Raw genomic sequence first — 26,825 nt, 5'->3', positions numbered from 1 at the left:
TCTGGCTAAGCCAGGTCATTGCTTATCCCCTGTGGGGTGGGGGGAGGGCAACAGGGCTGGTGATGGAGGTGATAGGGTCTAGCTAGCAGGTCACACTGGGAGCAGAAAGTCATCTTGAAGGTCAAACATAGAAGGATCAATCCAAGATAAGAGTGGGGAGGGGTGGCTGGGAGAGGTGCCAAGTGTTCATCTGCATACTAGTGAGTTGCAGCGAAGAGAGGGAAGGGGCTCCACAGGGCAGTTTGTCCTGGGCTCAGCAGCTTCCCTGGAAGAGCCTTATGTACACTGAGCAGAGCAGAGGGTCCTTGTGGGGAGCCTTGGAAACGACACACGTGCGACTGGTCCCCCTGCTCCAGCCACGGTTCTCTGGGCACTGGACATGGCATCAGACGCTAGGCTCGCTGTCCACACTATCCCCCATTCTCTGCTGCTTCTCTTCACCTGCTGCCCCCCGACCAGGTGACAAGTCTCAAGGTCATGAATCTGTTCTGGGGCATTAAGGTCTGGGCTCAGGCTGAGTGGATCCTGGGTAAACCTTGTAGGATTCTAGGTGAGGCATCCAGCTGATGAGACGGAGGAGTGCCCACCAAGTGTGCACCGTGTCTTAGGCGCAGTCTCGAAGGCTCTAGTTGCCTTAATACCAGAGAAGTGCGGATGCCTCTACTCTGAATTTCACTGCTCCTATGCAGGTTTCCTCCCTGTGTCCCTCTACCCCACCCTGTCAGTCTCTGCCATACACAGCCTCCTGTCCTGGGTATCAAATTCTGTATAATGAATCACTCCAAAACAAAGTGGCTTGTAGTAGCAAGCACCTGGCTGCCTCCCACGGTTTCTGGGGGTCAGAAATGGCTGGGGTTCTCGCATGAGGCTGCAGTCAGATGGTGAGCAGAGCAGCTGGGGGCTGGCTGGGAGTATCTCCCTGCACGTGGGCTCTCATGTCAGCTACTTTGGGCTTCCTCACCCCACGGCGCCCTCAGGGTGTGCAGTGCATTGTTTTGAAAGGCACATACTGTCATTTCTTATGTACTCAGTTGATCAAAATGGTCACCAAAGACCAACCCCATTTCAGGTGGAAGGGACGTAGATCCTCTTTTTTTTTTTTTGATGATTTTTTATTATATTATGTTAGTCACCGTACAGTACATCCCCGGTTTCCGATGTAAAGTTCGATGATTCATTGGCTGTGTATAACACCCAGTGCACCATGCAATATGTGCCCTCCTTACTACCCATCACCGGCCTATCCCATTCCCCCACCCCCCTCCCCTCTGAGACCTTCAGTTTGTTTCTCATAGTCCATAGTCTCTCATGCTTCATTCCCCCCTTCATAGATCCTCTTTCTTAATGGGAGGGAAGTTAAAGGATTTGCTGACGTTACGTAAAACCATCACAGTCCCCGACCCCCTCCTATCCAACCAACACTCATTGTGTGGATGGGTTTGAGGTACCTGGATGTGACCTAACTTTGGTCCTATGCCTTCCTTTCATTATACTATTTTTATTTTTTGGAACTTGGGTACAGAGACTTGAGTGAATTACACTCTTCAATTCATTGTTCATTTGTCATCGTTGACTCATGCAATGACTCTCTCCATTCATTTATTCACTCATTCACTCTTCCCTTTTATCCCCATATCCTACTTTCCTTTTTTCCTCCTCACTTTCCTTAAACAACTGTTCTATTATATTTCATGCATATCCATTATTTGTATGTGTTCTTGTAAATGTAATTGACGTATATCACATTGCATATGTACTGTTTTCTGTGTCCTCCTTTTCTCACTTGTTCTGTATTTCCCGGTCCATATATGTGCCATGCATGTATGCTGTAATGCATACATCTCATGTCTGGTTGCCTAAAATGAGTCAGTGAGACTGGAGAGGAGGAGCGACATGTCCAAGGTCACACAGCCAAACTGGGACAAAAATAGTTTTCCTGACTCTTTTTTCATGTACCACCTCCCAGGCTCTTGCAATAGTTCAAAATAAGATTTTTTTTTAAAAAATTGCAAGTCTGGGGGCACCTGGGTGGCACAGCAGTTAAGCGTCTGCCTTCGGCTCAGGGCGTGATCCCGGCGTTATGGGATCGAGCCCCACGTCAGGCTCCTCCGCTGTGAGCCTGCTTCTTCCTCTCCCACTCCCCCTGTTTGTGTTCCCTCTCTCGCTGGCTGTCTCTATCTCTGTCGAATAAATAAACAAAATCTTTAAAAAAAATTGCAAGTCTGGGTTCCTATTCCAAGCTCTCCTGTTTTCTCCCTAGTAACTGCCGTCCTCTGTCCTCTCCCCCTTCAGGTTCTAACTATGGGAGCCCGCGCCCAGCTCATGCCAACATGAATGCCAATGCCGCTGCGGGGCTCGCCCCTGAGCACATCCCTACGCCGGGGGCAGCCCTGTCCTGGCAGGCGGCTATCGACGCGGCCCGGCAGGCCAAGCTGATGGGCAGCGCCGGCAACGCGACCATCTCCACGGTCAGCTCCACGCAGCGGAAGCGGCAGCAGTATGGGAAACCCAAGAAGCAGGGCAGCACGACTGCCACGCGCCCGCCCCGCGCCCTGCTCTGCCTGACTCTGAAGAACCCCATCCGGAGGGCATGCATCAGCATCGTCGAATGGAAATATCCTTTGTGCTCTGGCTTGGGTGGGGCGCCCCCAGGAGCCCTAGCGGGGCTGGCCCCACACTGGTTCCCAGACCCACTGCATCTTCATCACTGGGGCGCTATGTAAATGCAGAGTTTTAGGTTCTACCCGACACTCGATGATTCAGCGTGTCTGGGGGTAGGGCCCAGGAACCTGCTGGAGTAACCAGCAGAGTCTCTTTTTTTCATATGTTTTTTTCATACCATGAGCAACATTTGAGAAAGTGATCCTGAGAAGTTATGAAATATCATCTCACCTAACGGAGCCTGTCCTGGGATCCGCTGCTCTTTTGGGTGAATAGTGGTTACATGCTGCTACCCCATAGCCTTCTTTGCCTCCCGTGTCATGGCACTGGTGCAGTTTCATGACTTCCGCTCTCTCTAGGATGAGGGAGCCCAAGAAGAGCAAGAGGGTGATCAGTGACCCACTCTGGCTCTTGGTTCAAGGCCTAGGTGCAGTGGTTCTCAAACTTTGCTGCACATTGGCATCGCCTGGAAAGTTGTAACAAAATACAGGTGCCTGAGCCCCATCCAGGCATATATAGAGCTCTCCAGGTGATTCTCATGTGTGGCCAGAGTGGAGAGCACTGGCGTGGAGTTTTAAACACAGATCCACTTTGTATGCGTAGAACCCAGTGAGTGGGTCCTTCATAGAAAATGGCTTTGAAGGGCCAGGCTCTCACTGTGGAATTATAGGCCCCTTAACATCATGGGAATTGTGGGGTGGTGGAGATTGAAAGGAGCTTCAAGATCAGTAGGTCCACCCCTGATTTTGCCCAGTGATGACATTGAGCCCCACATGGTCATAAGGTTAGTGACTGACAGGACTAGAACTCTGGTACTAAGTGTTGGGCATTTTCATAACAAGAATTCGTTCAGGCAGGGCTACCAAATTGCCTGGGGCTCAGGATGGGAGGGTTCTATGTCATTCATGAGTTTCCTTGGAAAGATTGAAAAACCTTAGTAGGTAGTGGTTGAAAGGCAAAAGAAGATGGCTTGGGAGGGAAGAGCTTCTGTTTAGCAAGAAATGTCAGTTCTATAAATGTTTGAGCCCCTCAACTCAAAAAGTAACTTTAAGAGAAGGCAGTGTAAGCTGAGTGGCGGTTGGAGAGCTGGCCATCTGTCCTGAGTGGCCAAGCGTGCTTCAAGTTCCCAGAGGACCGGGTGAGAGGCTCGGTTCTGGGCAGCCCCAGCACGCTGCTGTCATAACTGCTCCATCAGAACGGTGCAGTGGAAGAGCTGGGAGCCATAAGGGTCAGGCTCCCCCAAAGGGGGGGCACTGAGGCTTGGAGAAGCTGAAGATCTTGCCTTGGTCACACAGCCTGCAACTGATAGAGCTGGGTTTCAAATCCAGGTTCCCTAGGTCCCCAGTCCACGCGTGTCCCACTCCCCTGCACCCATAGTGCAGAGGAGAAATGCTAGGGTAGGTGTTCACGGGATGCCATCCAGCCCACTGGGACACAGAGGGACCTGGATCTGGGGCCTGAACCACGCCCCATCATGGCATTGCCGCCTGTGTTCTGAATGGTCACGGGTCATCAGAATTGCCAGAGCTTCCGTTTCCTCAATTCCAAGGAGTAACCAAAGCATTAGCGAGGGCTGCGGGGGTCTGTGCCTGTGGAAGCACTCTCAGAAAAACACATCAGGGGACGTGTTCAGTGAGTACAAGTTAACTTTGTCAAGCCTGTTTTCCCCTCCCAGGACGGTCTGCTCCCTGACAGGCAGCATTGTGTGCAGAATGAAGTGCCAGGTGACGTACTAGCCTGGGAGGAAGGGAAGAGGGGAGCGAGCAGCACAGGGCAGGAGGGGGAGTGTGGAAGAGCATGTGGTGTCTGGTGCACTGTCCGTGGAAACTGGTCACAGAGCCACAGGAGGCCCGAAGCAGGGACTCGTGAAGAGATGGTTGACCCCGTCAGCAGCAGTGTTATCTGGGCCGTGACCAGTGCCACCTGTGGAGCTCAGCCGCCTCACTGCACCCCAGCTTGGGCAGAGGGGTGCTGCAGCCACCTCACCTGGGGGAATGTGCCCTCCCCCCCTGCAGGAGAGGAAGTGGGCCCAGCCTCTGCAGTGCTAGTCAGATGACATTCCCAGATTGCTTGGAAGGGTAGCTGGACAGGTCAGGAGATGATCTGGTGTACTCGCTCGTCAGTGTTCCTTGAAAGAGTGGAATCTGATGTTGTCATTAAGAAGGAAAGACAGTTTAAAAAATGATATGGTTGTCACAGGGTGACACAGTACGTTTCCAGGTCTTACCTGGCTTCTCCTCCACTTTGCGGCTCCTGACTTTTCTTATCTGCCTGATTGGTTTCTTTATACACTATTGTCTCCAGCAGTAGGCAGGGACTTTTAGCATAAGATGACGGATGGATAGCCTAGATTGGGGGAGGATGTAGAAGTGATAGTGTAAGAAACACCCCAAGCTTAGCCATCACCCACTTTGGTAGAAGGAACGAGTTGACGTTTGAGGACAGGTGCATGAGGTCTGACTCAGTTGAACTGATGTGCTCTAGCCCTGGTAGGGGGGGCACAAGGGACCAGAGGATGGGAATGAAACCGACCAGCCTCTGGGCCGAATGGGACTTCCCTAAACAGGTGGGGAAAGGGCTAAGAGGGAAGGGTTTTTGTGGTAGAAGGTCTAAAGCACGAACTTTCTAAAAATGCTTTAGGGTAACTTTAGGATAGATCCGGGTAGAGATCAGTGTAGAGTAAATAGTCCTTACAAACTCTGACTTTGGAACCAGACTTCCTGGGTTTGAATCCCATCCTACCACAAGCTGTGCGACATTGGGCAAGTTAGCATTTCACCTCACTGTGTCCTCAGTTAGAAATGGGGATGGTCACTGCACGCTTGCTTCGGGGGTTTGCATGGAGCGGGCAGAGCAGAGCCCACCACAGAGTAGGCGCGCGGTGTCAGCCACTGTCCTGCCTGTTGCTGTCACTGTCATCATCACCACCGCCAGTGTCATCACTGGTGCCTTGGCCAACTCAAGGGGCAGCACAGGGTATCGGAGGAGATGAGACAGTAGGTCTGGTTCTGGGCCTGGCCCTGCTACTTGTCAGCTTGGGAGCCGGGAGAGGTTGTATGTGTCGAGCTGGGGGTTAGACTGCATGTCATTGTCTTGATATCAAGGCACACAGAGAAAATGACAACCTTCATGAGGTGTGCTGGTAAATGGACCCTCGGCCACGCCTGTGGGGCTGAGGGGGATCCGTGACCAGCACACCAGCTAAAACCTTGACTAAGATGCCTTCCAGGCCCAGTGTTTCCCTGTTAACACAGTCTGAGGCCATTCATGGCAGGGGAATGAACACTGGACTCTGCCCTCAGGAAATTTGTGTTCTAGTCCTGACTGGGAAGTACCTGCCATGAGGTCTTGGGAAAGTTTCTCAGGCTCTCTGGGCCTCAGAGGTTTGGGCGAGATGATCTCTAAGGTCTCTCTCCCAGCTTCAGTTCATTAACTTGGTGAGTACAGGTTTCCCTGGGAGAGGAATTTGGCCCATTCTTCCAGGAATTTCTATCCTATTTCCCTTCCTCATCTTGTTAGGCTCCACGGACGAGGCTGGAAACATGGCAGTGTTGGGGAACCAGGGGAAGGTGGGGCCCGAAGAGCATAAACTGGCCTTCCTCTGAAGCTTCAGCTGTAGGTACAGGCTGGAAGGACCATTATCACATTAACTGCCTTTTCTCTGGAGACTCTGTTCTGCCTGGTATTTCGATAAAGAAGTCTGGGCACAAGAGCCTCACTGAGGGCACCGCTACTGGTGAGTGAACTTGGCTTCTCCCTCTAGATCCCAGCACACAACAATGGAAGTCAAGAAGACCTAGAACATAGGCCTTGCCCACTGAAGGCAGGGCCTCCACAGACTGAAGAAGGTTAAGGTATCCCACATGGAGCTGTGCCTTGGAGGAAAGATGGTTGCCCCACCCTAAAGGCACAGTGTACACGGTGCTCTTGAGGGTCCAGAGCCCCCAGCTGTCATCACGTTCAGTGGAAGGTGTTAGGAAATAAAGTAGAAGAGAAAACAATAACCACTCTAAACTTCAGATCAACAGATCAGAAGTAAATCTCCAAATTTCAATGAAAAATCTTGACGTCAAGTTTGCCTGAATTCTGTCTCTCCTCTCCCACCCCCAGCTCAGGTCCCTGGGTGGCAGCGTGGAAATCACGAGAGCAGGGGTGTCTGGGGGACGGCCCGTCCCGACTGCCGCAGGCCCTGCTCTGTAGAAGCAACCCCGAGCACACATGGGGGAAAATGCAGTGCAATGCAATCTAAATAAATAAAAGAAGAAGAAAAAAGTTTTTAGAAATCTGTGTTTACTCTGGCACGCGACTGGCCTCCACTGCTTTTGACATATTAGGAAAAATTTTGGCGGGGAACCATTAGAAGCACTTAAAAAGGCATATGTTTCTTTTCAGAATACAAGGGACTTGGAATGTATTGTTTAAACAAAATTCTTATGAATCTTTGATTCATTTTAAAATATATATATGTATGTTTGTTTCACTTGTGTTTTCAGCTGCATTGACTTCCTTAACTCCCTTCCTCAGACCATTTGAAATAATTATTTTACTGACTATTTTTGCCAATTGTGTGGCCTTAGCGATCTATATTCCCTTTCCAGAAGACGACTCCAACGCCACCAATTCCAACCTGGTAAGTCCACCATCCCATTGCTCTCTGCTTTTCTCCGTCGCTGGAGGACCTGCTCAGATCACACGGATTCAAGGGGGAGTGCGGGGAGAAGCGAGATGTGCGTTTGACATGCGCAGAAGTGCTGCCGAGCTCAGATCTCAAGTGCTGTTGCTCTTTATTCAAATCAGCACCTGTCTTATCACAGCCCGTTTTCAGAAAGAATATTCCAATTAGGTGGTGGTGAGCTCTGTGTGTGTGTGTGTGTGTGTGTGTGTGTGTGTGTGTGTTGAGGGCTATGAAATGTGCTGCATAAGTGGCAAGTGCAGGTGTTTGCGGGAGCTTTTATTCTTGGACGATTTCTGTATTTATTTTAAGTGACTGTGTCCCATTGGTAGGGTTTGCTCAGGTGATCTGTAGTATCACTGCACGAGAAACAATTTCTAGGAAGCTTTTAGGAAAGTTTCCTTTTGCAGCCAAGATGCATTATTTAGTTGAAAAGGTTTTATTTTCTTGGGAAAGGCGGCTTTCCATTTGGATTGTTGGGAAGCCAGTGCTGGCAATTCGGGGTTAGAATTTGTCCATGGAAAAAGCGCGGAGTGTGTTTACTTTTGGCTGAGCGTGAAGTCATTACAGAGGCCTTTGCTCCGTCTGGGCATGGGAGGAAAAGAGCTCTGGAATGCACTTGGCAAAATCGGGGCAGCCCGGGATGCCTCTGCCACAGGCCATAGGAAAATCCTGTCTCTCTCCCCCTCCCCCGCAGAGACACCATAACTTTTCATGTGATTCCCACCAAACGCATCTTTCCCTGTCGTCAGCACCTTCCTCTAATTAGTGAGATTGGACTGTCTGATGAGATCGTTTCGGAAAGAAGCAGGAGGGTTACCAAATTCTCCTTTCCCTGGTTGCTGGCTGCTGATGGCTTCACGGCTGTCATTCTTTGGCTTTTTTATCTTCGACCTTTTCTTTAGCCCCTTCAGCCACTGAAGCTGAGGTACATTTTAAACTTCTCTGCCATGTTCCCCAGTTGGGACGATTAGACCAAGCTCCACATTGGGTAAGGTGTTGTGGTGCACGCTGGGCTGCTGTATCTTAGGGCTTGGCTCGGCCGCGTGCCGGGGACAGGTTCCAGAGCTGGCCCGGGAGCTCTGAGGGATGACACGGCCAGAGCCGGCAGGGAGAGCGTTAGCTGCAGTCCGTGCGGCCTTCTGAGGCATGACCTTGTCTCTTAACAGGCAAGAAATCTTTACTGTGTCAGAATAAATACAAGCAAAAGTGTCTCCTAAACGGCCCCTGGAAAAGCAGGAGCATCTTCCATTGGCTACCCTTCTCTGTGTATCTACCTCCCTCCCCCAGCACGGGGCCTCCTGAAACCCCCGCAGCTTCACACTTAATCTGCAATTAAAAAAAAAGAATCTGTGTCTTACTCTGAAGACAGTGAGGCTTTGGGTGGACTCCAGGCAAAAGCAGTGGGGAAGTGGTTAGAGAGTTTGCGTTTATTCTTACCCCAGCCCCTTGGGGCCAGCTCCCTGGGGGGTTAGCAGCAGCACAGGGGTGGGGGCACTGCACAGAGAGGGGAGCCTGGGCTGGCTGCGGTCTGGGTCTGTGAAGCCCCCACTTGGTGGGGGGGGGGGGGCTGGCGGGGCGATGAGAGGTGGTGTTGGACCTACTCCAGAGCTTGCTGGGTGCAGAGATTGCTGGAGGGACAGTTTAAAATCCCACCGCAGAGTGATGGAGGTGTTCTGAAGCTGGATGCACAGCTGTGTAGCTGTACTAAAAATCATTGAGTCATATACTTAGCAATGGGTGACTTTTATGGTATGTAAATTATACCTCAATAAAGCTGTATTTTTAAAAAAGAATAACACCAGCATGCTAGCCCAGGCCTCACAAGACCTCCCAATGTCAGCTGCTTGTTGCTCTTTATTCCTTTCAAATGAGGGGGGAGGTTACATGGGTGGAGAGAGACAGGTGATGGGGACAGCCAGTGAACTTTGTCGTAACATTACACTAGGAATTTGGGGGGTGTGGAACAGAGTGTGCGAGGTTGAAAAGGGGCTTCTAGTTGCTAGAGCAGTTCCCACCTCTTTAAAGCCACAGTTGGCCAGTGACTTAGTAAGTGAAGGAATCGTGCTCACGTTTCCTTTATCCCCAGTCCAAACACACACGCAGACACACACACAGACATATACACACACAGACACAGACACAGATAGACACACAGACATATACACACAGAAACAGACCCATACAGAGACACATACATGCAGGTGCACACATAGAAATATGCACAGACACACACAGACAAATGTACACACAGATACAGACATAGACACATGCAGAGACACACATATGCAGAGACACACATAGAAATATACACAGACAGACATATAGACATATACACACAGAAGCACAGACACACATAGACATAGACACAGACAGACATAGAGACATAGAGACATACAGACACATACACAAGCATACACATACACATAGATACACAGAAACACATGCATGCACACATAGACGGACATACACATGGACACACGCAAACACATAGGCACATTCTTCCCTAATTCTGCTCTATCCTTGAAATTCCTTTAATATATATGTAATTTTTAAATTTTAATTTTGAAATGTTTTTTCGGGAAGAGTCTGAAGTTGCCACTTCTGCCAGTTTGTTTTTGCTCTCTCTTCAGCTCCGTGCTCTCTGTGTTCTGTCCCCATCTCTAGAAAGTGAAAGACATGGATCTCAGTTGGCAAACTCAGGAGGGAAAGAAATGCAACTTGTTCTTGCTTTCCTATCACTGAACATGCTGTCTGATTGGCACGTCCCATTGGCTGGAACCATAGACCTCACCTCTGTAATTTCAGGGCTCTCAGCCCCTTCCCTGCATTACGGAGCCAAGAGGACATGCTGCTCTTGGTGTGGTTGATCCACACTGTTGAAGTGGCCTTGTCCCTCCTGGAAGGGCCTTGGTCTTTGACCCACGCAGGCAGTGTGGTCTTTTGTTCCCACATGGGGTCTCTTGATCTGCAGCTCTGGACCTCTCCTGGCCATGCTGGGGCTGTGGGAATGGGGACATGGTGAAGATTTCATGGGCCCCCTTTTAGGGACATACCCCAGGTCTCACTCATTTTTGTTTCCTGGCTGATGCTCCCAGGTTTGCCATCTTGGGATCTTTGTTTGCAGCAAGGTGGCCCAGCAGAATCCTCCTGTGGGGTGTTATATGCAAATAATGAATCATGGAACATTGCATCAAAAACTGGGATGTACTGTATGGTGACTAATATAACAAAATAAACATTATAAAAAAAAATCCTCCTGTGGCCATCCAGACTGTCCTCAGCGCCCTAGCTTACACTCCTCGAACTCTGAAGCCATGGTGTGACTCCTGTTCTCTGCATTCCACTGTGTCATACCTTCCCTGGGACAGTGAAGACCACTGACCTAAAGGGAGGGAGCATGGTAGCCCAGGGGTCTGAAACAACTAACCAAGCCAAACCCACATTGGCTTACAGGCCAGGCTATCATTCTGCTCCCTGGTTGTAACCAATATGAGCCTTGTGATTTGGGCCCTCCTCTTCCCTCTTTCTCTCTGCAGCATCTATGTTGTGAGATGCTCCTCTGCAGAAATCTTTTGACCCTTGGCTTTGGGGCAGAGTTACTATTAAGTCCCCTCCTATCTCTTACCATTTTCTTCCTGCTTCTCCTAGCTTCTTGTCTTGCTTCTACGGGAACTTTGACCAGGTTGCTGTCCTGGTCTTTTTATTTTCTCTAGTTGTGGTCTCTTGGTGAGCTCAGCTACTGCCACAATTTCATGTTCCCTTTCTAGGTAAGTTGTTTCTAGACTAATGTGTTCACCTCTGAGCTCTTTCCTAAGGCCTGGACTAGTATTTCTGACATTAGAGAGGCCTGTGGACTAGTGCAGTGACTCCTGAGACTGCCTTGATTGTTATAACCACTTGGATAGCTTCAGTGGAAAGATGCCAATGTGTTGGTAGATCTGATTCAGATTTAGTAGTTCTGGGACATGGCCTGGGAATATGCATTTGAAAAACTCCTCATGGGCTGGAGCTGGGGGGCTAAGGATCAGTCAGGTTTGGGAACTACTGGCTTTTTGGATAGAGCTAAATTTTGGGCTGGACTGATGTGGGTTCATGCCTTGGCCTTACCACTTTCGATCTTAATCTGGATCATCCTGTGGAGTTGATTCGTCTTCTGGAAGCTCCAATCCCTGGCCTGGTAGATGGAAGTAAGGCTCTGTCACAGGCTTCTGGGGTGGAGCGGGGCTGGCGGCCATCAGGAAACGCCCAGTGTGGTCCTGGCCCACAGTGATAGGTGCCAGGATGTCTTGTAGACATCTCAAACAGACAAGCCCACAGAGGACTCAACTTTTCTTTCCTCACTCAACTGGTCTCCAAAAAAGAAAGCAAAAGAAACCACACGGGAACATTGCTTCTGACCTTCGCCTTAAGCCCAGTTGCTGGCTCTGCCAACCTTGATGTCGTACAGTGATCTTGAACATCTTCTGCCCCTCGCCGTGCTCATCCGAGCAGATTCTGATATGGTCTCTCTGTCGGTGGTATATCACATTTAGCTTCCTTTCTATTTCCAAAGTCATTTCCGTAAACTTTCTATGCCTTCACTTCTTTGTCTGTAAAATGGAAATATCTACCTCATGAGTTGCTGTGAGGATTAATGAGACAGGATGTTTAAGGCTCTTAGAAGAGCACCATGGTGAGGGCTCTGTGTTGGGGGTAGGTGGCAATTTTACCATCTTGCCATTGATAGCATCCCAGCCCAGGCCATCATGGCCTTTTGCCTGGACTCTTGCAGTAGCCTCTTGCCTTGTATTCTACCTTTGGTATTTCCTTCCATGGAAATACTTCTATCTTATGCTCCTTCAGTCATTTGACAAACATCCATGCCAAGAGCCAGGCACAGTGTTTGGGATTTTTCAAGAAGCAGACAGGAAAGATAAACATGTACAGATGTTTGCAAATAGTGAAAGGTCTTATAAGGGGCCGGGGTGTCAGGGAGGAAGCACAGACTCATTTTGCTTTTGGGAAGGGAATAACATAAGTCTTCACATGGGAGGACATATTTGAGTCACATCTCCCAATAAGAGGTGATTTCCAGGCCAAAAGAGTCATTTCAGGTTGAGGTATACCCATGTGCAAAGGCCCTGTGGTTGTGCCCTTTATGACTAGAGTTTCAAGTGAATGAGAAGAGCCAGGTAATGGGGGGCTTCCTGGCCCATGCCAGCAGTTGAACTTAACTGCAGGCAATGAGAAGATCCTGAAGATCTTAAGAGCAGGAGAGGGCTGGGTCTGGGAGTATATTTGGGAAAGTGTGCTTTTGCAGCATAAGAAAGATGGCTTGGATGGAGGCCTCACTGTGAAGAAGAAAAAAAACCTGCAGAAGTCTGGATGATCGTGACAACAGGGATAGGGAGGAGGGTGATGGATTTAGGAGGTAAACTTCCCTGGACTTGTAACCAGTTGGATATTGCAGATGAAGCAGAGACTGACTCCCAGGATGGTGATGTGCCATTAGTCAGGAGAAAGGTCACATTTAAGGGGAAAGCACGGAGGGGAATAATTTGAGCTTTGTTAGTGAAAAGCCCATGGAACGTGCAGATGGAGACATGCAACAGGCAGTAGATATGGGCTAGGGTCTCAGGAGGCAGTTGGTGCTAAAGAGGGAGGAGGGAGAGGATAGATGGAAGGAGAAGCCATGGCCCCGGCTTGGAGCACCGGCAGGGTGGATGGCAAGAGGAGCTGGTGTCCTTGGATGCAGTTGAGGGGCAGACAGAGGGAGAGGAGCCACAGAGGGCGCGATGAAGTTTTGGCCTGAGAGGTTAGGAGGGAAACTGGAGGGAGTAGAGCCTTAGGAGCAAAGGTCAGAATGTTCACAAATGTAAAAGAGAGACGGGTTGCTAGCTCAGACTTGTCTCTCTGGCAGCCCAGGGGTCCCAGGAGGACTGGCCTGCTCATGGGGGAGGCCGAGCTCAGGGCCCAGCACAGGAGGAGAGGACGTTGGTCCACATCTGTAGTCTCACTGAGGCCCTGAGATAGTAGACACATAACCACTGTTTGTTGAGCTTCATTGTCACGCCAGAACATGGTCCTCCAATCACTTAGGTACCCCTAAATAAAAGCTTGAGAATTCTCCCATTACTTTCATGGCATGGTCCCATCTTTTAAATAAGAAGTGCTATTTCAGAGCCCTGCTCTCAGAAACAGCAGAGGAGGGACGATGGCAACAGCAGTGGTTATCAGACCTCGGTGGGTAACAATGCTCTGGAGAGCTGGTTAGAATGCAGACTCCCAGGTCCTGCCCCCGGGGCCCCCCATTCCGTGTCTGGAGGGAGCCCCGGGAGTCTCGTTGTCTGTGGCTGCCCCGGGGACTGATGCAGGGGACCGGGGACTGCTCTCTGAGGATGGTGACTCAGCTCGTCATTGTAGAGTGGACCCTCCTTCAGCTCGCCCTCCGCAGTCTGCCACTGCCTACCCACAGCTCTCTCTGGGCCACGTCGGCTGCCGAGAGGTTTCCCACTCTGTTGGGCCCAGCACAGACTGTTTAACGAAGCGCGCTCACGCTGTCGCAGAATTAGCAGAGTCTTCCGTTCACACACACCGGCAGGCGCACATCGGCGCCTGCTCCTGCTCTGTGCCTTCCCTTGCGGCGTCGTCAGCGTCTATGCATTCTCCATCACCCTCTCCCTTCTCCTGCCTCCTTAAGATAACCCCATTCATTTTTCTAGCACTCCGCTTTCTTCTCCTTCTGAGAGATGAAAAGTATTCCGATATAGAATTTTTTTTTTTTTGGAACTTGCTCTCATTATTTGAAGAAAAGTCTTTTTTATGCTCCACCTGACATATACTTTTGCACCCAAATCCGTCATCTTTGTTATCTTTTCCTGCTGTGAGTGAAGAATAATGAAACCGAACTGGCCCGTGATGCGAGCCTTCTCTGTGTATTGTGCCCAGGCTCGTGGCCGGCAGTGCCCCCGCTATACAGCACGTCATTTACGCTACAGCAGCCGTAAGCCCGTCCCGTGGACAGCCGTCACCTGGGAAGAACACTGTATGTAGGGCGTCTGTCGAACAGCCTCTGGGAGCAGGGCAAACTCATTGTGTGTGGAAAACTCCCAGGTCTCCCAAACTCTGAAGTCCGCAAAGACTTGGCTTGGGTTGAAATATGAAGAGAATATATTTGGCATTTGACCTTGTGCAAAGAACAACACTGTGTACTTTCTGGAGCAAGAGCCAGGCTCTCGTCGGAGGCAGAGAGGCCAGAAAAGGAGTTGTTTTGGGGCTGGGCTTGCTTGCCTCTCTGGGAGGGACTGGAGAGAGATCAGGGTCATGGGTTTGTCAGAAGCTCTCGAGTTATGTTAGGAAGAGGGTTGGGATGCCAGATTTTCCTCTTTCATGCTGTAAAGTTGGGGCAGTGATGAGAGTTGGCGTCCTAGGCTGGCCATGAGGGTTAACTGAGTTAACGTATGAGAAATGCTTAGCACAACGCCTGCCGCAGAAAATGTGTGTTGTCCTTTAGAACCAGAGGCTGAAAGCCATCCCCTCCATCTGGTTCCTTGGGGTAAGTCAGGATCAGTGGCACTGAGGCTAGCTTTTACTTCAGAGGGGTAAGAGAGGACACCAAGATGCCCTATTTCTAGCAACTCTAATGTGGCCGAGTGACACATGTCCACGTGCCTCACCCTCATCGTCGGACTGCACGGGGAGCAAAGCAGGGACACATTCATGGGGAGCGATGAGCCCTGAAGGGACAGCCCTGGGTGGCCTGTGGGGGACTCCACCCCTCAACCCCCCAGGTGTTTTGTGCCTGAACAAGCCTGTGTCTGCCCCTTCCCAGTCCAGCTCAGGGAGCCAAGGTGTGCCGAGCACTCTAAAGTTGAGATTCCCCCATCCTCAAGCAGGCGGGGCTGAAGACACTCCATAGGGTCCTGCGTTTAGGTCACTACAGTTCTGAGACGAGTCCAAGGCCTGCCCACCAGGCGCGAAGAGACCCAAGTCAGAGCTTCTGTTTGAGAAGTGAATAAAAATGCCAGTTTGGGGGCCCCTCATCTCCCTGCAGTGAGCTGTGATTTCTTGCATCATCAGGCTTGTCTAGGAGTGAGAAGTCTTTGTGGGCTTTCACGCATCAACAAAACGTGATTTATTATTGTTACCTCGTATGTGTCGTCTTAGCAGCGGACGCACACACTCGGCAGAAATACCAGGGTTATAAAATACACTAATAGCTAATCGCAGGTAACAAGCCACATAGCTACTGCATCACGTGCGGACCTTTTCTGTGCCATGTAGTGAAGGGGGCTCGGGGAGGCGGCAGCGCCGAGTCTGTCTTTATTTTTTTTTTTAATTAATTTTTTTTAAGTAGCAATTTTTATAGAAAGCACACATTCTACAGAATAAAGCATACAGATGATCATAACGAAATGCTTCTTGTGTGAATGCATAAACGTAACAGATGTTTGAGGAAACCTGGGAGCAGTGATTCTTTTATTAAACATTAGCTCCTGTTATTAGTAACGTTTCTCTGTGTTCAACCAACATATGCTTCTTATGCTATTCATCTGCACCTTTAAAAAAATAAGATGCTGGATTAAGGTAGACTTTTGCACAGTATTAATAGGTGAGAGAATTAGCAGGATGCCGTGTTCACTGAGTGAGGTCTCCCCTCCGAGGTTCTGATTGATCTGGTCTGAGCGGGATGTGGGTGTAGGTATGTCTGAAAAGCTATTCTGGAGCTCCGGTTGCGGGCGCTGACCTAGGAAGAGAGACCTGAGTGGCGTGGCCTTAGGTCAGTCACTTAACCTTCCTGCTTGTGTCTCTGGAGGCCAGTGGGGGTAATCAGACCTGCTTCGTCATAATAATTGCCTTTATTCAGTGACCAGCAGGTGCCTGAGCTTTGCAAACACTCTTCCTAATCCCCACAGCAATAAATTACAATATCTATTTACTTCTTTCCTTGAGGGTGGAGAATTCAGCCCTTTTGTTTGCTGCTCTATCCCCAGGGCCTTGAGCCGTAACTGGTGCATGTCAGGCTCTTGATAAATATTTGAGGAGTGAATGAACGGCCCCTGCCAGGATGTATCCCTTTATTTCAGGTGAGGACATGGCGTCTCGGAGAAGTAAAGTGACTTGGCGAGTGAGTGGCAGGGTCGTAATTTGAGCTCAGGACTGTACGGGACCATCGCTTGGGCTCTTCCCTCTGTTCTCTGGAGTGTGTAGGGTTGCTGTGAGCATAGAAGGAGGTACAAAATGTTTCAAAGATTGAACCCTCTGCAGCGGTATTAACAGGTATTTAAAAAAACCAACAAACTTGGTTCTGTTGCAAAATAAATTTGATAAGCCTGAGGCAACCAAAGTTAATTTATTCTAAGACTCCTTGGAGTCTTTAACACGATAATAACACTATTTAGTGCTTTGAGTATATTAATGCATTTAAGCATCATAATAACCCTATGAGATGGATACTGTTATGATCCCATTTAACAGAGGAGGACACCGAAGCTCAAAGAATTGAAGTAATTTGCACTGGGAAACATAGCAAAGTGAAGGTACTGCTGTGTAGACGGAGGCAGTTAGCTCCAGCGGTGTGTTCTCAGCCATCATGCTACAGCGGCCTCACTGTACATTAAGGAGCCCCCGGGCTCCCTGGACCTCCTCAAACCTTCCCACCACAAGACAGCTTGAGGAATGGTCTTCCTTGGAACACACTGTGGGGAATGCCGTGCGCAAGTAACGCAGTGGTTTGACACCACGCACAGGAGAAGACCCGCAGGGGAAGGGAGCGAGCTGGGAGCAGGATAGGACATGCAAGGCCAGCGCAGCAGGGAGGCCAGTAAGGCCCACCGGGAGCCCGCCTCAGGGACGTGGCATTTCCCAGGGGATGGCAAGCTCCCGGATCACGTTGTGCTTCTCCTAATCGTCCTAAACCCTCGGGTGCCTGGGGCAATTGTTTGACTCAGCGTTTCCTCACTAAATATTTCAGAGGAGAAGGCATTGTCCGCTCTGCATTTGCCAGCGGATGGGGTGAGAGGAAATGATGCTTTGAAATCTAAGTATGGTGACACCTCTTGCTCCATTTTTATCCATCTGCATTCTTTTTTGGGGGAAAATGTTCCATATGTATTCACACTCTGGGTAATAGAACCCCTTTCAAGTACCACGCTCCTTTTAATGTAAGTATATTTGAAGAAAGTCTTTCTAGAATGTAAAATACAGATCCCTGGATCTTTAAAAAAAGAATTCTCAACATACTTCATGCTTTTTCTGGGACTGCACAGTCACTGGAAATATTCAATATGTGAATTTCTGTAGATCCATAAAGCCATCAAGAGAGTGAAGGAAAGTCAAGGTGGCCCAGAACACGGTGACCTGAGAGGGTCTTTGGGCATCATTTTCATACACCATCCCTGTTGGGGTGTCTCCTGCTCCAGGACCAGCCCTTTTAATTTGCTGTTTCCCCCTCCTGGGAGTGTAGACACCAGATCACCAAAGCCATCATAGCTATGTGCAAAGTGAGAATAAATAGATTCTGATAGAGGAGGCTCGTTTATGAATAAGGTGCATTAGCTTTAATGTGTGGATTTTAGAAAATGGATTTTGGCTTCCCAGAAGCCTTTTTTTCCTCTTTAGTCCCTTTGTTCTTACTGATTTCTGTATGATTGAAGATGTTGGATTAGTGCCTTTCAACAAGCAGTGGTACCAGCAGCCCCATCCACACTCAGGTGGCCCACCCCCACAGTGCTGCCGCTGCTCGAAGTGCGTCCCAGTGTTAACTCAGTCCTCAGGAACTCCGTGAGACCTCTCTTGTTGTTATAATCATCTCATTTTCCAGATCAGGGAAATGGAGCACAGAGAAATGAACTCACCTGCCCCAGGAGTGTGGGTCCTCAGTCCAGGCCCGTAACTGCTGTGCTCTGCGGCTTTCTTACGGTGTCTAAGAGGAGGGGTATTTTGTCTAGAGTAGGGTCCTTTAATTACCGGGGGCTCACCTAGCACACAGATGTGATGTGTAACATATGTGATGATCTGTTTAGGGACAATGGAGGGACAGTGGATGTAGGGAATAAGCCCCTCAGAGGCTGTGTTGTGTCTGTGAAAGTCTTAGGGGCATGTCACACAGCCCGTCGGCGGTGCCCTTTGGTAAGTGTGGGAGGTGGGTGAGGAGGACGCACGTTTATATCCCCTGCGGGCTGAGCAGAAGATTTGGCTTTGAGACCCGCATTCTTTCAGGGACCCGTGACTCACATGAACTGGCATCCTTAACCAAATCGACCTTCAGGTCTCCTAAATAGATGAGAACCTCTGGTTGGAGTGGGGGACCCAGAATCATCCTGACTTCCCGAGACGAGCTACAAATCCCGAATGAGCCTTCTGGGGGACCGAGTCATGGGAAGCAGTTCCCGAGAGCCAGAGAGGCCCCACATTTCAACGAGGGGCTCTCTTGGGGTCATGGTCAGCGTGGTCAAGGCAGGTGTAGGGGACCTCAAGAGCACCCAGCCCCAGGTGTGAGCCCCATGCCTTTCACGGTGGGTGGCTTCCTGGGGTACGCCAGAGCACTCGAGGACCTGCAGGAGGTGGGAAAATGCTGTGAAGCTGTGGCCTAGACCACAGCTTGTGTGATGGCAGTGAGAGAGTGCCAGGCTGCAGTCACTGTCCTGGGTTCCAGCTCGGCTGCCAACTAGTGGCACGGCCATGTCACTTTATTCCCTAGCCTTTAGATTTCTTGGCGGTGGAAAAGGTAATAGGTCATCCCTCACACAGTCATAGCAGGGCTCTAACGAGAGGATGCACGTAAATGCTCTGGAACATTAAAGCGCCATATAGACGGCGCTGCATTATCACAGTAACGGTTATTAAAACGAGGCACATATATTCGGTCCCTGATATATATACTCCTTTTCTGGCATGTTCCTCTGTGAACCTTTTCCTTTAGCCTCCTCTCAAGATAACTTAGAGACGCAAAAGAACTAAAAGCCAGGTTCCAAATTTAGTTCCTGACCTTTCCAAGATGGATGGTGCGCAGTGTGGCCATAACCTGCTTGCTGCTGAAAGTGAGACTGGGCTGCTGGAGCCTGGGAAAGCCAGGCGAGGGGACAGCTGTCCCATCCTTGATTGGGCCTGGAATGCATCATGCCCATGCACAGGGAGCCCCTTGCTGGGAGGCTCATGCAGTGCTTGTCTTGTTTGCTCCTTGGGGGCTCGTGCAACTCGGGCATGGCTGAGTGTAGGGGACGAGTAGTTTCTCAGCATCGTCCTGCAACTTGGAAAGCCTTCCTCAAGTACAGAGCAGAAGAGACATGAAAACACGGGAGTTTCTGTCTCTGTGCTCTAGGACACACGGCAACCTGCCCTGGGAAGGGCTCTCTCTCTAGCGCCTTCGAGTCCTTTGGAACAGGGTTAGACATTGAGAATAAGGAAGGATGTCCAGAAGGGGACCTCGTGAATGGAATCAGGTCTTCTGGTGATTGGGACACAGTGCCATGGGACTCGTGGCCGGGTTCGGCCTTCACAGGCTCGGGGAGCACAGACCTCAGAGCTGCCCATGCTTGCGGCTGCATTCTGGTTGTGTGGGGGGGAGGCAGGCAGCAGGGGCTGGATAGTACGCCTGAGAGCTGGGCTATGTTCACCATTCAAAACGCAGTTGAGTTTGAATTGTGGCAGCTGGACAGGGTCGGAGGAGGAATACAGGCAGAAGTAGGTTCCAGAGGGAAAAGTGCAGGGACATGTGTAGTCTTGGTCTGTAGGATGACACTGGCCTACCTGGCTAGCTATTTGGTGGTCGAACTCTGAGATGACCCCCAAGGCCCTACACCCTTTCACCATCGGTCCTTTCCTGTTGATAGTGGGGCAGTCCTGTTTAGACGACAGGGCAGCATGTCTGTGATGGGATTTGGTATCCCACACAGCGGCTTTGAGAAAGGGGGACAAATGGAAGGGCGGAGGTCTGACCTAGTCAGGTGACTCCTCAAAAGTGATGGGGTCCTTCTTGGTGCAAAGATTCAAAGTACAGGGGTATTCGATGTGTGAGATATTCTCTATTGCTGGTTTTCAAGAAGGAGGGGCCCTGTAGCAAGGACCTGAGCATGACCTCTAGGAGTTGAGAGCCACCTGGGCCGACAGCCAGCAAAGAACAGAACTCTGCCAACACCATGATGGAGGTTGAGTGAGGACTCCCCTGTCATTTCACTGCCCCGATTTCATCCTGAGCAGACAACCTGACCCCTCTGTGTCCAACCTACAGCACAGTGAGCTAGCAAACGGGTTTGTGTCAAGCCACTAAGTTTGTGGTCATTTGTCACGCGGTGATAGAAAACCTTCACTTTTTCCCCATACTCACACCCCGCCATTGCTGGGCTTGAATGAGTCTCTGCCCCTTCGCTGAGGGGCTTCTGCTCACACTGTTGGTCTGGAAATCCTGCTTTGTCCACTTTGCCTGGCTAACTGCGACTGGTCCTGGGTATCTCAGCCCAGGTGCCACTGCCCGGAAGCCTTCACTGACGCCTGGAAAGCGACTTTATGTATTTGTTCCTCTGGTTTACTGGTACGTATCCTCAGGCTTAGAAGTCCCTTCTTGCAGGAAGCTTTCTCTTCCCTTTCGTGGTTCCATAGCATTTTCTAGAAACAGCAGCCCCCTTGTGTGTGGTTTCGCTTTCCATGGTTTCAGTTACCTGCAGTCAGCTGAGGTCAGAAGCAGATGATTCTCCTAACGTAGCCTCCGAAGGTCAGGAGTAGCCTCGCGCTGTGTCACGGTGCCTGCGTCACTCACCTCCCTGCATGTCGTCACGCAGGCATTTCATCATCTCATGTCGTCACAAGAAGGGTGGGTACAGGACAGTAAGATATTTTGAGGGAGACAGACCACACTCACGTAACTTATTATGGTATGTTATTGTAATCGTTCCATTTTATTATTAGTTATTGTTGTTAATCCCTCATGTGCCTCATTTGTAAATTAAACTTCATCGTGGGTATGTATGCATGTATAGGTAAAAACATAGTATATGTGGGGTTTGGTACCAGCCTCGCTTTCAGGTACCCACTGGGGGTCTTGGAACACATCCCTGCAGGTGAGGGGGGATGGTGGTGTCTCTTAGCTAAGCACCGTTGATCTCCTGTGTTTGTATATGGATCTCACAGTGCTCCGTGTATAGGACTGCAGTAACAAATGACCACTAATTGGGTGGCTTAAAATTTTTTTTCTCTCTCACAGTTCAGGAGGCCAGAAGCCCATACTCAAGGTGTCAGCAGCGTGGGTTCCCTCTGGGCCATAGGAGGGAGAATCTGTAGCACGACTCTGTCCTAGCTCCTGGTGTTCCTCCTAATGGTGTTTGTTGGCTTCTAGACATCTCGCTCCAGTCTCTGTCTCCATCCTCCTGTGGCCTTCTCCTCTGGGTATCTGTCTCTCTGTGTCCAGATTTCCTTCCTCTTAGTAGGGCACCAGTCATTGGATTAGCCTCCCCCCACCCCGTATAAACTTGTCTTAACTTGATGCTGTCTGCAAAGACTATTTCCAAATAGAGTCATGTTCGCAGGTACCAGGGGACACAATGCAACCCACAACACTCACCAACAGTAGGCTGTGCGTGAGCAGGGATCACGTCCGTATGGTCTCCAGCACGGTGCCTGAATACCATAGGAGCTTCACGTGTGTCTGCTGAGTATCTGGCTAGGCTGTTATAGGCATTGCTTCGCAGGGAAAGGTGTGCCTCCGTGTGGGTGTGGGTGCTCCCAGGGTGAGCTCCTCCTGCCCTTGTTACAGCAGCGTTGCCTGACAGACAGCAGCTTGGTCCGTTCTACCTCCAGGGACTGAGATCTTAGCTCAGTTCTACAGCTCCAGACGTGCTCCTCCCCTTCCTCTCTTGCTTCTTTGGCCTACTGGTCTCAAATGTGAGCCCCCACGGAAGGGCAAATGCAGTCAGAATTGGAGGTCTGAGGATAGGGCAGCCCTGCAGATTACTGCAGGCCCAGTCCTGATGCCTCCTTCGGGCCTCCTGGTTCCAGTGAGTGGGAAGGAGATGGCCTCCCATGGGGCCACAGAGAGGAGCCCTGGCTTCCCCTCTAGTCCCCTGTGCACCATGATTGACCAGGAAATGCCTGGGCTGGTCCCCCTCCTCTTTCCTGGCACTCAGGGCCTTGAGAAGCAGGTTTGGCAGAGGCCTGAGCAGCGAATTATCTTTGCCAGGTTCAGTCCAAATGGGAAGAGGCTTGTGGTGGACACATGGCAACTCAGTCAGGTTGTTCCACACCCTTCCAAGTGGTGTCCCTCCCTCTCTGCTTTCGTGGCTGTATATCATTGTATTTCTGGCAGAAGACCCATTCTGCAGCTGGAGAATCTCTGTCCTGGGACAGGGACAGGCCCCAGGTCACTTTGGGACCAGTCATGGAAGATGGATGATTTGTGGAATGATCCCAGAAAGCCCCAGCAAGTGGATCTGTTCACGGCCACCAGAGATGTCTTTGGGATTATAGACAAGGGGCTCCCAGCACTATTGATTTGGACTTTACTCCAAGGACCATTCTTGAAACATAGAATGCACTGAATGAGTATTTGCTGTATAAATAACTGAGTGAATATGTGAGTGAGGGGTGCTGGAGAGGTGGAATGGGACTGAAACAACACCAGCCTGGCATTCCAGACTTTTCTCTGCTCCTCGCAAGCTGGGTAACCTTCGTAAAGTGTCTTTGCCTCTCTGACCTCTGCTTGCTTACTTTTCACTCCATTCAGTGAAAGTGTCTTGAGTGTCTGCTGTGTTCCACCTAGGGGTTAGAAATACAAAAAGGACAAACAGACAAGGTCTCTGCCCTTGAGGAGCTTACGTTCTGTGGTGCCAGTCAGAAAAAAATAGGAAAATTAATAAACAAGGTAATTTCACAGCATTATCAGTACCACGAAGAAGAAAGTAGAAGAGGCTCTGGAGGCAGAGAGTGATGGGGTGGGAGATAGGCAGGGAAGGTCTCTGTGAGGAGGGGTGCCCGAGCTAAGAGGGGGGTGATGGATGGAAGGGGTGCTGAAGGCCTGTGGGCGGAGCCTGCAGATGGGCCCAGCACAGGGCAAGGACTCACAGATGTGTCTGGAGCACAGTGAGCCAGGTGAGGAGGGATGCCTGATGAGTAGGAGAGACGGGCAGGAGCTGCATCATCTAGGCCACGTTGAGGGTTTTGTTCTAAGTGTGGGGTTGGCAGGTCCTGTTGGCTTGCAAAGGCCTGCAAAGGAGCAGGAAGCATCCAGAAGGGTGTTAGGAGGTCATAAGAGAAAGGTGAGGGTGTCTGCATTGACTTCAGCATTCCAAGAGGGACGTGTATATTGCTAGTGGGCCTGTGTAGATCTCACCAAAAGAAGGGAAACGCGGGAGTCACAGAAACATGTCATCAGCTCCTGTCAGAATGCATCAGGGACATGGAGGCCAGGCTCCTCTGGAGGCAGTTTTCCTGACCATTCTGCACACTGTGGTCTCAGTGAGCCAGCCTCCAGTCTACATCCTGATTCATGAGGGGAGCCCTTCTGGCCACCCCGTAGGGAACTATACAAACTCCTTTGCCCCATTGGGAGCCTCCCTGGGGCATCAGGCCTTTGCAGCCTTTTGCTGTCAGAGGAAGAGGAGTGTGAAGACAGCACTCTGGACGGTTTCAGTTTCTGTCTATCTATATATTTCATCTCTCCGGAAGGAGGCTGAGGGCAGCCTTTTCCTTTGGTGGCAGCCCCAGGGCAGAGGTGAACCTTGTGTGAGTCCTAATAACCTAGTCCACATGAGATTAACTTGACCAGAAGCCTGTCCGTCTTCGGAGGCATAATGTTCCTTTCCATTACTTGGGGAGTGCTGCCAGGCTGGCACAAGACTCAGGTAGGGGAGAGAGCCCAGAGCTGGGTGGTGCCTGGACTGGTCCTCACACAGCTACCACCTGGCTGTGTGCCCTCGTAGGTGATACCTGGTGTTCACGAGCGCTTCTGATGCCCCAGCTCTGGACCTTACGTGCATCACCTCATTCAGCCTTCCAGCAGCCATAGGAGGTGGAGGCACTGTTATCCCCTGTGACACAGAAGCAAAGAGGCTGGAAAAGTGGATGACTCGCCGTATGATTGCACCCGGACAGTAAGAACCCAGAGTCCATACTCTTGGACTCCCCCTGCAGTTTTGGCAAGTGGCCTCATCTGTAAGATGGGGGTGGTGAGACGATCTCTAAAGTCCCTTGCAGTCTAATGTCATATGAATTCTTTCCATGAACCCCAACAAAATATAAGCCATTGGCAGCACCAAAGTCCACATTCTTTTTTTTTTTTTTTTAAAGATTTTATTTATTTATTTGACAGAGATAGAGACAGCCAGCGAGAGAGGGAACACAAGCAGGGGGAGCAGGAGAGAAAGAAGCAGGCTCACAGCTGAAGAGCCTGATGTGGGGCTTGATCCCATAACACCGGGATCACGCCCTGAGCCGAAGGCAGACGCCTAACCGCTGTGCCACCCAGGCGCCCCTAAAGTCCACATTCTAAAGAGAGAAACCGGGCATAGTCAGTACACATTTTTTTTAGGAATTTTTTAGGAATTTTTAGGAATTAATCACAATGAGGGCAAATCAATAAAAGACTTGGTATTCTCCCTTGCTCCCTCTCAAATTATATATTTGAGGGGAACTTCAAAGGACTTTGTTGAAAGACTCTTAATATGAGATTTCTTATCTCTTGTTGGATTGTGGGAGGGGGTCAGCTTATGCTAGAGGTGATACTTGTCCTAAGTTTTGCTTTGACTGTCCTCCCCACGTCCACTCCAGCACCCAGTGGGACATGCTGTCTGTATGTTGTTAACTGTGTCTTTAGTTTACTTCAAAGTTGCCAACAGACATTTGACTATAAATTTAAAATCACTGGGATTAGCAGTGGTTAAAGACAATAGGCGTGGTAGGCAAGTAGCCGGCTCATCCAAACAAAGGGTAACGGAGCCCTACTCTGTTGCTTGAAGTCAGCACTGTGTGTGCGTACAAGAGGCATAGGCGTTCCTAAGCAGTGTTGAGGATGCAGAGCTAAGACACACGGAGCCATTAGGGGCTAATCTGTAAGATCCTAATACGATTCTGATATTCTAATATGATTAGTAGAAGGCCCCGAAGGATAGAATTAGTGTGAACCAGAGTGGTAGAAAGGGTCTCACTGCAAGCGGGCTTGAGTGGCACCTGGACAGCTGTAGAGGACTTAGCTAGACCAGTGGTAGCAGTGGAGGGGTTCCAGGTAAGAAAAATAAAAGCTACAATTCCATGCAACAGGTACGATTTTGACATATAAACATGGAATTCTCAGGGTGCAGCCTAAGAACATTTTTGGGGTGATCTTCATTCATGCATCAGCTAATACATATCAAGCGCCTAGTATATATTAGACACAGCGATCGTTCAGACACACAGTTCCTACCCTCAAGGGGTATCACACTATCTAAGGGGGACAGGTACCTACCCAGCATCTAATTAAATAACCAAGTATTCGATTTTAACTGGCCTTTAAAATATTTATGTTTATGTTTGGGTATGACTCTGCTTTAAATTAATATTTACTTAAGCTACCGAAAAAAATAAAACCTGAGCTAATGGTCACTTAGTTGCATGGAAGGGATGGCTGTCTTGTAAAGATGATTTTTCTCTTAAGTTGTGAGAAAACAATGTTTTAGGGTGGAATGGTGGAACTGTGGAGTTTTCATTGGCCATATGGCCCCTGGGTCATAGAACTTGAGGCGTGTGGCGTTGAAGGGATGAAGAGTGACGGGGAAATCTCAGTCTCTGTCGGGGAATAAATAGATTGTGACTGCTTGAACTAAGGTCCACCTTAGGTACAAAGTCCAAAGGTGTCCTAAGGTACAAGGAAAGGATTCCAGAAGGAAAGAAAACATACCCCAGGCTGAAGGAATGGAGCCACATCCGAGCCCGGAGGGCAGCACTATGAGATCATTCAACAGGAAACGTAATTTGCATGCAAAAAGTTGGAAGGTTGTTTTAACTGTGGGAAGATGCCTGACCCTCTCTTGCCACCTACTGTCATTTCTTACCTATTAGGACGATTTGAAATTCTGGGTTGCCGAAGTCATTTTTTCCTCCATGTAGCCAGCCATTTCTAGTAAAGCTTGTGGATTTTTTGTTAAAAAAAGGTGGGGCGCCTGGGTGGCTCAGTCGTTAAGTATCTGCCTTCTGCTCAGGTCATGATCCCAGGATCCTGGGATCCAGCCCCGCATCGCATTGGGCTCCCTGCTCAGTAGGGAGCCTGCTTCTCCCTTCCCCTCTCCCCTCCACACACTGGTCCTGGTCTGTGCTCATTCTCTCAAATGAATAAATAAAAATCTTTTAAAAAAAAGTCATTTTACCCTTTTGTAGTCAGGAGGGTTTCCTGCCTGAATAATTTTCTTTCTTTTCCTTTTCTCCAAAGTAGTATTCTTAGGTTCGGCCTTTTGGAACTAAATAATAAAACTCTTTGCTTACTCTGGGGGCCTTTGCTTATGTTAGAGCTATTTTATCTCGACATTTGTAATTCTATAAATTGAAA

The 26,825-nt window shown here is 49.7% G+C and overlaps 1 protein-coding gene across 12 annotated transcripts in view; it reads left to right on the top strand.

The window, feature by feature from the left end:
• The window catches only part of CACNA1C (calcium voltage-gated channel subunit alpha1 C), a 639,879-nt gene that overhangs the window by 55,297 nt on the left and 557,757 nt on the right, over positions 1-26,825 (top strand). For all 12 annotated transcript variants that reach the window (XM_040641994.1, XM_040641995.1, XM_040641988.1 and 9 more), the window contains exons 2-3: positions 2,293-2,623; positions 7,186-7,291. In XM_040641994.1, the coding sequence (XP_040497928.1) occupies positions 2,293-2,623; positions 7,186-7,291 (437 nt within the window). The remainder of the gene's footprint in view (positions 1-2,292; positions 2,624-7,185; positions 7,292-26,825) is intronic.

This window comes from Ursus maritimus, unplaced genomic scaffold (genome assembly GCF_017311325.1).
Source record: "Ursus maritimus isolate PB19 unplaced genomic scaffold, ASM1731132v1 scaffold_26, whole genome shotgun sequence".
NCBI lineage: Eukaryota > Metazoa > Chordata > Mammalia > Carnivora > Ursidae > Ursus > Ursus maritimus.
Note: the sequence above shows the minus strand (reverse complement) of the source record. Positions and strands in the feature narration are given on the sequence as shown.